This window comes from Poecilia latipinna, unplaced genomic scaffold (genome assembly GCF_001443285.1).
Source record: "Poecilia latipinna isolate Pla-1442-1.1 unplaced genomic scaffold, P_latipinna-1.0 Scaffold345, whole genome shotgun sequence".
NCBI classification, from domain to species: domain Eukaryota; kingdom Metazoa; phylum Chordata; class Actinopteri; order Cyprinodontiformes; family Poeciliidae; genus Poecilia; species Poecilia latipinna.
Genome location: NW_015112961.1, coordinates 352,592 through 363,816, shown reverse-complemented (window position 1 = coordinate 363,816; position 11,225 = coordinate 352,592). Strand labels below are relative to the sequence as shown.

The 11,225-nt window shown below is 38.3% G+C and overlaps 2 protein-coding genes across 2 annotated transcripts in view; both read left to right on the top strand.

Annotated features, from left to right (window-relative positions):
• The window catches only part of slc38a3b (solute carrier family 38 member 3b), a 31,146-nt gene extending 23,008 nt beyond the window's left edge, over positions 1–8,138 (top strand). The window contains exons 9-17 of the mRNA XM_015035706.1: positions 1,208–1,290; positions 2,978–3,036; positions 3,125–3,298; positions 3,410–3,489; positions 3,578–3,678; positions 3,908–4,032; positions 4,121–4,265; positions 5,065–5,168; positions 5,266–8,138. Of these exons, the coding sequence (XP_014891192.1) occupies positions 1,208–1,290; positions 2,978–3,036; positions 3,125–3,298; positions 3,410–3,489; positions 3,578–3,678; positions 3,908–4,032; positions 4,121–4,265; positions 5,065–5,168; positions 5,266–5,370 (976 nt within the window). The 3' untranslated portion in view covers positions 5,371–8,138. The remainder of the gene's footprint in view (positions 1–1,207; positions 1,291–2,977; positions 3,037–3,124; positions 3,299–3,409; positions 3,490–3,577; positions 3,679–3,907; positions 4,033–4,120; positions 4,266–5,064; positions 5,169–5,265) is intronic.
• A 542-nt stretch (positions 8,139–8,680) lies between these two features.
• gnai2b (guanine nucleotide binding protein (G protein), alpha inhibiting activity polypeptide 2b) overlaps positions 8,681–11,225 on the top strand; it is a 46,397-nt gene continuing 43,852 nt past the window's right edge. Inside the window, exon 1 of the mRNA XM_015035704.1 lies at positions 8,681–9,436. Within this exon, the coding sequence (XP_014891190.1) occupies positions 9,319–9,436 (118 nt within the window). The 5' untranslated portion in view covers positions 8,681–9,318. The remainder of the gene's footprint in view (positions 9,437–11,225) is intronic.

Genomic DNA, 11,225 nt, shown 5'->3' with positions numbered 1-11,225 from the left:
CACGGCGCCCCCCCTAGGGGGCGCGCCCCACAGTTTGGGAACCTCTGGTCTAAACTATTCTCCAGAAGGCAATCATTATGGGGTAGCTTCAAATTTTAGTTGTCAATTTGGGAGTGAGGATTTCTTTGTTATGAACTCGAAATACATGACCAATGTGACGAGTCAGGGAAGCTTGTTTTACTGAGTCTGAGAGAATGCAGACCAACAGACTTTATTGTGGGTTTACCATGGGTTGAGCTTAACCATCCAAACCAGGTTCATGACCTCTGACGGTAACCTTTTGAGTCAGTACGCTTATATTTTTCCAAAGCCCCAAACTAAACCCTGCTGAATATTTGCTGACAAGCTTAAAAGTCAGGGTCTCACCTGGAAACCAAACATTTTAGAAGAATTTAACCTGCTCTGCCAATCAGAGGGCTTAACTATTCGGCCAGCATTATACTGGAAACATTGTTAATGACTGCAAAAAGCTCAAAGCCTGCATTAGGCATAGACAAATGAACAATTTATCCATATCTACTCTATTTTAGTTTAGTCTATTCTAAATCTAGTGATGTGTATGCGGGTGGAGAGTGTTTGTAACCTTTTTACCGTCTATGTAGTAAACAAAGCCACTGTATTGGTTCGACACAAAATAGAAATAAATTTAGAAATAAATTTCAGAAATAAATTTCCAAGCACACATGCGTTTGTATTAGCAAGCAGCACACATTACATGAGATGCCTCTGATAAATGATTCATCTCTCTAATGAAGAGCACAACACAGGAGGTTGATTTTTAAAAAAGAGCAAATAGTGCAAGTAGTTTATGATCGCATAAGTTCTTCCACACTCATTGTTTTATTGCCTTGGGTGAGTGATTAAGGTGTGAGACACATGTCAGGACTAACATACTTACTGAATATTTTTAGTTGGTTCGGTTACGCAACGCTCTATTCCAGTACTTCTGATGATAGCAACAGAAGCACACACATTTTTTCCACAGCCTTGGGCCTGAGAATGTTTCCATCAGGTCACCGTTGGTTGGACTCTTAAATTTGTAACAGACGTTGCATCATAGTTATCCATAAACAATCTGTATTAGCAATTATTCACAATTCTGCACGTCCTTGTGTGTGTTTGTGTGTGTGTGTGTGTGTGTGTGTCTCTCAGTGGCAATGTTTGCAATACTAAGCTCACCAGAGTACACTCGCCTTCTCTCCAACAGTCTGTGGTACTTGAATGGAAACTACCTGGTCATCATGGTCTCCACCAGTGTCATCCTGCCCCTAGCTCTGATGAAACAGCTCGGTGAGTCATTTCAATGCATCAGCTTGGATGTCTAACAAATGTGCGTCAAGCAGAATCTGACACTAGTTCACTGTAAGCTTATGTAGATTAAAGTAGGTTGCTTACGTTCATTGTAAAAGAACATATCAGACTGAACATTTCCTCATCCAGGTCAGTTGGGATTACCAAAATATTTCTGTTTGCTAAATGCCAGGATAAGGATTGAGAAGCCGTTAGGATGGTCTTTTAAGGATTGCAAGTTTCTCCTTGTTTTCCACCAAGGATGGCCTTTATTGCTCTTAAATTTTAGTATTATCAGACAATGCCTCCAAACATTAGTGTCTCTCTCCTAGAATGGCTTTTCAAACTCTAACCTGACCTTTAATGCAGCTTTTGGTTTACTGGTCTCTTGTTTGCTGAGTGGCATTTCAGTCCATGTGGGCACAGAACCTAATGGCTAGACATTTCCATGCTGTTCATTGCTGTGTAGAAGTCCTTGAACAGATAAATATGGTGCCTTCAGGGATCATGAAACTGTAAAGGAATTTCCCTGACATTATATGTGTAAAAAACCTTAAAACCATGAAATGTCAGTTTACGTTTCAACACTGCGGAGAGCCGCCGAGCATGTTTGAAAAATACATCCGCAGCTTTGGTTCCATTTAGCTCAAATGTTTGGGATTAACCTACCAGAAACATACAAAGGATTGACATCATCATCTCAATAAATTGTTTTAAAGCTTAACTTATGAATAATTTTGACTTTGAAGGAAGTGACACAAAACGTCTGTCTGATAATCTGGCATTCAGCAAATAATGACGAAGTTAGTAGCGTTAACTCCCCGACCCAGTGAAGAAACGGGGTTTTGTCCTTTTGTTACAGTATTTTTTACTCAAAATGTATTGATGATTGCTTTATAGATTTCAAAGACTTTTAGTCAGACTTTAGAAACTCTCCTCTGAGAGCAATAACATTGCTAACTAGCTCATTGACATGTTTGCTTCTCACCATACTCTCTGTCTGACACCTCTTAAACATTTCCCCACAACGGACCAATGTGTGCTTTAAATAAGAGCAGCTGTCATACAGGAAACACACTCTTTAATTGTTAAGTTCAGCCAAAGCATATACTGTGGTTTGTTATTTCAATTCTCAAATCAATGTTATAATGTCATGCTCTTTTGTCTCAAAATTTTAACTTTAAAAAATAGTTTGGTAAAGCATTACATGTTTTTTTTCCAAAAGTACCACAAATCTGACCCGCAGAGTATCTTGAATACTTTAAAATAAAATTGACGGATCGTTTTTAGACTTTCACTCAAGTTTGTTTTGCAGCCAACATTTGCGATGTGGAGAGTGGATTAGTTATGTCATTTAACATTAAGCCGGCTCGGACCCAGACGGAGCCGGTACGTTGACATCAAGCAATTAGCGTGTTTTTATCCCGCTGCCAGCTGTGAGAGCAGCAGGTTCTCATCAATTACCTTCAGATAATCACACCCTCATGTCCAACATAATCTGTTTATTAACACACATCAAAAACATGTTGTTTCCACTCTCTCTCCATAGTTAGGTGGTTCTGATCAAGTTTTTTTTTTTGTAGCAGCTTTAATAATAATAGGATAAGCTTGAATGTTTATTTTCTTGTGAATCAGGGCTGCAATTCAGTTCATTCTGTGTTTACTAACTTCTTTTTTTTCATTTCAGGTTACCTTGGTTACGCAAGCGGCTTTTCTCTCAGCTGCATGGTGTTCTTTCTGTCTGCTGTAAGTCAGTCCAGTTCTCACATAAGAGCAGCATCCTTGGGTATATTTCTCTGATAGCATCTCCGCTTTCCTCCCCGTCTTGTTGTAGGTTATCTATAAGAAGTTTCAGATCCCTTGCCCGTTTGAGGAGTTCTCGGCCAACAGCACCGCTGCACACCTCGACCTGAATGACTCCAGCCTGGTCCATGACTACAGCGACGGCTTGCCACATGAAGACAAGGACTCGCATTGCAACCCACGCATGTTCACAATCAACTCACAGGTGGGCAGCTGACGTAAAGACATATTTGGTTATTTATTACTGTATCATTTTTTATTTTTTACTTTTTTTGAAACTTGGACACAGAGGTGCTGAACAAATTGTTCTTCACAGACGGCGTACACAATCCCGATCTTGGCTTTTGCCTTCGTTTGCCACCCCGAGGTTCTGCCCATCTACACCGAGCTGCGCAAGTGAGTCTCCCCTTGTAACCCTGTGATATTTGACAAGAAGTCAGTGCAGAATGTGGCGTTCGCATAACTCTCCAATCTCTGATTTCAGTCCATCAAAGAAAAAGATGCAAAAGGTTTCCAACATCTCCATCCTTCTCATGTACACCATGTACTTTCTGGCTGCTCTCTTTGGCTACCTGACTTTTTATGGTGAGGGCAGCTGACAACAGATCTGACTATTTACATACAGTGCTTTAAAACTGTGGAACCTTTTAACTTTACATTGACGTCGTCTCTACATCTCTATGGTTAAGAAACTAGCATCCTATTACACAGATTGCAGGCTCCCTCTAGTGGTGGCCTTTAGAATAAAATGCTGTCCAGTATTTTTTCTGTTAAAATGTTTTTGTGAATCGGTTTTATTTTAATATCCATGCAGGTAAGGTGGAGCCGGAGCTGTTGCACACGTACAGCCGCATCGATCCCTATGACATTTTAATCCTGTGTGTCCGAGTGGCTGTCCTCACCGCTGTGACGCTGACCGTGCCAATTGTGTTGTTCCCTGTAAGTTGGGGGCCTTAGGTTTGTTTCCACACTTCAAACAGACACGATATACTAATGTGTTTTTCCAATCACACGATAAAATTTGCAGGTGCGCAGAGCCATCCAGGAGATGTTATTTCCCAGCAAGTCTTTCAACTGGTTACGTCATGTCGGCATCGCCTTCGTTCTGCTCTCCTTCATCAACATGCTGGTGATATTTGCTCCCAACATTCTGGGCATCTTTGGCATCATTGGTTAGTGCATTACAGCATTATTTTAATGGAAAACTTAAGTAGGTCCAGGTTAAATTTCACTTGTTTTTGTTGATTAATTCCATCATGGGTGATTAAACATGGTTCACAAATAAAACAAAATGCCTCGTCTGACCAAGATAGACATCTTTTACAGTCAGAAAACAAAAAAGTTATGATTACTCTTTGCTTTGCACTGTAATTTTATGCATTGTTGGCTCTTGTTCACACATCTTGGAAGTGAGAACTAAGACATGTGACTAACATGTTTATTCTAGGAGAAAGTGGCAGGTGGAATCAATATTATTGTCGAAGTTTGTCCTCAGAGTGCAGGTCACGTTTAATGAGTCAAAGGCAAAAACACTGAGGACCTTTGGGGGCGACATCTTCAAAGCAGCCCTTCCTGCTCTAAAAATGTATATATATGACAGACAGAGCACAAACAAACATAAAAACCAGGAAAAGTTTTATTTTTAAATATTTATATGAATTGGTTTGATTAGAAAAAAAACATATCCTGTACGCATGACAAAAAATGTAACTGCGGGTAGTTCCTGACTCAAGCTGTCGCCGTTTTCCGAATGGGGCAATTAGTTTATGAATATATAAAAATAATTCCACAGCTTCATAACCAAATATGAAAATCTTAAAGCCGATTTTGTAAGTGACTTTGTGAGTGATTTCTTCCACATCATGGCAGGATATACAACCTTGTTAATGTCCTGAAAGGAGGACAGACAAAGCCTTTCGAAGAGGAAAGTATACGTTTGTAAGACCATCTTTCTGTCTTTACTTGATTCAGGTGCCACATCAGCTCCCTGCCTCATTTTCATTTTCCCCGCTGTCTTTTACATCCGCATCGTTCCCAGAGAGGACGAACCCATGACCTCCACTTCAAAAATACTGGTGAGGCATAAACATAATTTAGACATTTGACAGTTCAGATAATGTTGAAAAGTAGATCATTTGCTTCTCTGTGTTTTTTTAAAATATTTTTTTAAAGGCTTCTTGTTTTGCTGCTCTGGGAGTCTCCTTCATGGTGATGAGTCTGAGCTTCATTTTCATCGACTGGACGTCAGGGACCAGCCTGGCTGCTGGAGCTCACTAACAGCCGCTTCAGTTTGTGTGTGCAGTGTTTGGAGAAGGGTTGTTCGGTATGTTCATTAGAAAGGGAGAGTTCTCACCTCAGTCGAACACGTTACCGGCTGTCCAGCACAGAGTCTGGGTCTGCCACGACACAAAATACACACAATAATAAATGCTACGTTGGAAGGCAGATACCCGAACAAAAATCTTCTATTTGCTGCAATTTCTAATTTATTTTTTATATATATATATTACAGAGAGTTTCTAATACAGTTTATTAAAATTACACCACAAAATCAACCCGGCAGGATGAAATGGTCGTCTCCTGCTTCTAAGGCTTTGCTTTCACGCTAATAACTGCAGCTGGTTCTGTGTAGGTAAATAAAAACAAAAGCTATTTTAAATGTTCTAAATGAGACGTACAAAGAGAAGCAGTCAGGTAATCTCACGTAGAATCAGAATCAGTATGAACTGCTCATCATCATCATCATCATCATGCAGTCTTTGAAGTGCTCTAAGACTTTTGCAGTGACATGACATTTTTACTTTTCTGTAAGGTTTCCAAAGGAATTAAAACTGCTGTGCCTTTTATCATTTGCAGTGGCACAAAAATAAATAAATAGCGTATATTTATTTAGTTAACAGATATCTCCTTTCTGATTTCAGATGATCTATATTTAACTGCTGTCTTTGATTACATCCAGAAAAATCAATGTTTTACACTTTGTTTTCTTTTATGGTGACAAAAACTGACTATGTTTATTAATAATTTAGAAATTTGAAACTTCCTCTTACTACATCTTTACCCCAAACGTACTGTGATTTTCTATCATAATCTTACAGTCGATTACGCCGATCCTATTAGTTGAATAGCATGTTTTGGCAATCTTTCCTAGGCATCCCTGGTAAAGAGGTGTAAATAGACTTGAAATAATTTTCTATCATAAAAAATAACACAAATCTGATTTACTTGATTTTACATGTTTGTTTTTTCTCCCCATTTGGAAGAGTAACTGGTACAAACATGGCCTCTGTGTCATACTCCGGAGAAACAGGACGAAATTGATTACCATTGAAACGTTGCTTGAAAATCTGATCAAGATTAAAAGTAATAATGTTGCTTAATTTACATTCACTTTAGAGGGCTTGTAAGTGATAAATGTTTTAAAATACAAATAACTACATAATCTGGTTTATCCTTGTTTAATAAACATTATCAAATTAGTTTATTTTTATGGATTTTTATCGATTCTACAAAAAAAAAAAAAACAAAGCAATGAATATAATTCTGATCCATTTTACAAATATTTATCAGGACTGGAGTCAATGGAGTCAAGAAACTACTGGTGCTACTGTCTGAACATTAACAATCCAAATTCACAAAAGTCCCTTTTCCAATAATGTTTAAATGGTCCAATAAATATTCTAACTTTCTGTATTATCTATCTATCTAAACTCATACTTCAGAGGATTGTACATATCTTAGAGTAATTTAACCAAACCTTTCTGCATGTTTATACACCACAAGGTAAAAGTGCTGATTTAAATAGTGCCTGGTCTGCAGCAGATAAACTGACAAAGTGTTGTGCCTTTGTGACACAGCTGCAGAGTTTTTAATGGTTCTGGTTTAACGAGCTGTTAAAGTGCTTGGATCTGAATTTACTGCCTTGCATGATGTAGTAATGTACATTTAGCAACTTTTATTACCTGTGCTGTAGAATGATTAAAACTCAAAAACTGCTATTGTTGTGATGTACGTATTTGACCAAATACCTCCCGAAATGGATATTCTGAACCCACAATGGCATGGCTAAATATCCTAAATAATAAAATTCAGGTTTACAGAAAAGCTTCTAATGGATTACAAACCAAACATGTGTTACAGTGTTATCGAGGCGAGGTTTTATCGTCCATGTATGTTAAAATATAACATGTGTTTCCAAAGAGTATTTAGTCCTTTACATGTCAGTTTTTTTAATGGAAAGTTGTATCATGAATCTTGTAATATAAATCATCTATTTTGGATAAATATAGCAGATGAAGCTCTTACTTGCTCAGTAGTTTTTTATTGAGATAAAAGTTGAATAAACAAGATCCACAAGAATACTATTCACAAATACATATTTTAAAGACTTTATTTCTGTTAGTTATGATGGTTTCCACTGATGGCTAATGAAAATATTAAAGTTAAGATTAGAATATTATTTATACAAGATCAATAAAAAAACATTTCAAGACAGGAATGCAAGTTAATGAGAGGTATGAGAGGTATGTTTAATGCATGCTTGAAGGTCATTATTTTCAAAAGGTACTTTTAATCTGACAAACATACGACTGAATAAGACACTATCTGTTCTACACAGACTTTTGAAACTGATTCACACAATTTTTCTTATGTGCCTCTCTTAACATGATGTCTGTTTTTTGCCTTTCCTGTATATGTTATGATGTAATTGCCCTTTAGCATTGTCCTGTTTTGTTTATTAGTCTGCCGTGCCATCAATAACAACAGACTACCTACTGTATTGAAATGCCTTTAAATTTGTTTCACCGTTTCAGCTCTAGCCTGTATTGTAGTAAAAATCCTTTGTATGTAAACCACTTTGTGTGAGATGTTATGCTTCAGCATGTTAAACAAATCAACAAGGCAGAACTTTATATAAATAATGTATATAGATGTAAACATTTTATATTTGTGATGCTTATTTACAGTAGCTTGTAAAGTGTAAATAGTTGGGACAGTTTTAGTTTGGAAAAAATAAAATAATTAAATAATTGTACATGTTTTTATTTTGCCTTTGTTGTCTTCATTTGTCTTTCATCCGGTTCTGGCAGTTTTATTTTTGCACAAACTTTGCACATTTAATTGTTTTATGATATTAGACTTTTGAACCTGTTGAGGCATTTTAAATTCTTTTTTTTTAATCTCCAAACATCAACAGTATTTTTCCCACAACCATGGCTATTTGTACCTTATCAGAGCTCTTGTCAAGGCTAAACTTATTTTAAGCTCTGTGGGTCATCATGACCCTGCACTCTGCTGGCAAACATAATGTGCAGACCCCTCAGCAATAAATACTACTAGTTATTATTATTATTATTATTATTATTATTATATCTTCATTCTCATATGCACTTTACACTTTATTCTCTATGCTTCCCTTTCGTGTAGCAAGAAAGCTATACTAGTTACCCTCTTAGGCGGAGATTATGTTCAGCTAAATGCCACGCGATGGCGCTGTGCACTAGTTATTCCTGCGGCCTAATTGCGTGCAAAGGCATTTCATAAACAAGCGAAGCGCGGGCACCTTTGCCGTTTGAACAGTCACTGAGCGGTTTCTATATGACAGCAGCTATCGTTACTGCTGTGTTTTTGTCGACCTGTGGTCAGCAGAAATGCAGAGGAATGAGGCCGGAACAGCGCCCACTGCAGACCGCGCACAGACAGCACTCCCCCTGACATCTCTCCGCGCTGGCTCGTTTCCCTCTAATTGGTTTCGCTCGGACCAGTCAGTGGAGAGCTCACCTGCTTTTAATTGGACTATCGCGACAAGTTGCTGAACTGACGTCAACACAACCGGTTGACAACTTTTCGCGCGACGATATCTGAGGATTTTCGCGCGAGACTAATTGACTGCACCACGCAGGGACGCGCTGTTCAGCGGCAAACCAGGCTGACGAGACGAACGAGGGGAACGGGCGCAGGCTTCTCCAGCCCGTGCTTGGATGTATGGATGTAGGGCAGAGGAGAGTCGGAGCTTCTCGGCATGGACCAAATAGCTTCCAGTTGAGAGCAAAAGAGCAGGGACATTGATTTAATATATTTATATTAATAATCAGGAGTAGGGTATTTTCTCCCTACAAGCCGCCCAATCTATTTCCCTGAAATCAGCAAAGAATAATTTTTTATATATATATATATATTTTGGTTTTTTGCGCAAGTGGTCGGTGTGTCCCTGCCTCCGGATCCATGGGTTGCACTGTGAGTGCTGAGGATAAGGCTGCGGCGGAGAGGTCAAAGATGATTGACAAAAACCTCCGAGAAGATGGAGAGAAAGCAGCAAGAGAGGTGAAATTGCTTTTGTTAGGTAGGTTACCTCAGGAGATTGCTCCTGGGTTTATAATATTTAACGGGAGGACGTGTGTATTCCCAAAGGAAAGCAAATCTCAAAAGGTTTAGTCAGACTTTAATTTAAAACAAAAGCAGATACAGAGTTAATTCTCTCTGGGTTTCGTTTTATATTAGCAGATGCAGTGTTGAAGTCACCCAAGAGTCACACTTGAACAGTATTTAAGATGTTTTTAATTAGCCAACACAAATGTCCTGATTCCTGGAGATAAAGGCAGACATCATCATGTCAACAAGCCGTCCTGATTTGCTTCTCAGAGCTCTGAGTTGGCTTTTTTCCTAGAACGCCTAATTTAATACAGCCAATGAAACCGGGCTGAACATTAACAGAGCCACCCACCGGCTCCGCTATAACAAAAACACCTGTCACTTTTACACACTGCTAGATTCAGTCCCAAGTGTTGTCTAAAATCAGTCTGTTTTTATGAAAAGTATCCTGCAGCTTAGCGGCACAGTCCCCATTCTTCCCTTGGCCTTTTCCTCTCATACTGTATGTGCAAACACACTTGGGCAAACAGCCAACACACATCCTCCCACTCATCACCACATTCTCAGTTCCCCCTTGTCCTCCTCTGTCTTTTCTTCCCATCAATAAGTGTCTGATATGTATTTTAAAAAATAAATTATTCTAGGTTGTTAGAGGTTGTTTCTTCATTATGTGTAAAGGAGAGCGAAAAAATAGTTTTTTATTTGAAGTGTCAAGATGTTTACACGGGACTTGATCTAGATGGTTAGTTGTTATGGCTTCATTAACAACTAAAGATGGCTGCCTCTATAATAAAAAATGTTATTACTAATAATGATACAAGTGTGTTAGTTGGAGATGCTTTTGATGGCACTGTGCCCACACAAAGTAAAGCTCCTCCGAGCTGCACCCCTCCTCAGAAACCTTCGTCACTCAGCTCCTTCAGACTAGCGGCAGCAGCACTTAGCAAACACTTAAGTGGAACTGCGTTCCTTCTGAACTTATCATACAGACCTCTTCTTAGTCCAGCTCTACTAAGACTGGTTGTAAATGACATAATGAGGAGCATTCTTGTGATAAAGTGCTGAAGCCAAAGTGTTGGAAAAAGTAGGACCTTCTTAAAGAAACAGAGGCCCGATTTCAAGGCCTCAAAATATGAAGTTATGTTTGATATATGCAACATTTTTATATTTATATATAAAAAAGCTGAATGTAATATAATTGATTCTATTTTATAGCACAATCTGTCTGGAAGATACATAATACTTCCCCTCTAATGTTTCTATTTAAAAGTCTTCATGTGTCATAGTAGATGTTATAGTACAAAAGCAAATATTGTTCAGTATTCCATTTAAATTTTCTATTGGCTTCTTACTGTGTGCTCTTTGTTGCTCCTCTGCAGATCTCTGGTGATTTGTCTTTGGTTATTATTTCTGCTCTAACTGCACTTTTATTACCGTATATAAAATATCTTCTCCTTGTCCCCCTGAAAATATGTCAGAAGAAGATGGTTAGCAGCACATTGCTTACTCTGCAACAGCAGATTTTCTACTGGTGGAGTTCTTCAGTAACCATAATGCAATAATGGAAGGAAAACAGGTTCATATTCATTTAGAAACAACAATACTAATGTTTTAACTCAGGAAGAGTTCAGAAACCAATATTTGGTGGAATAATTAACCAGGAGGTTTTCAATGGGGTTCAGTGCAGTGAACTTTAAATTTTTTCTACAGATGTATATATAAATAAAAAATGTATCCCCCTCTCAACCTCCGTGGGTGGT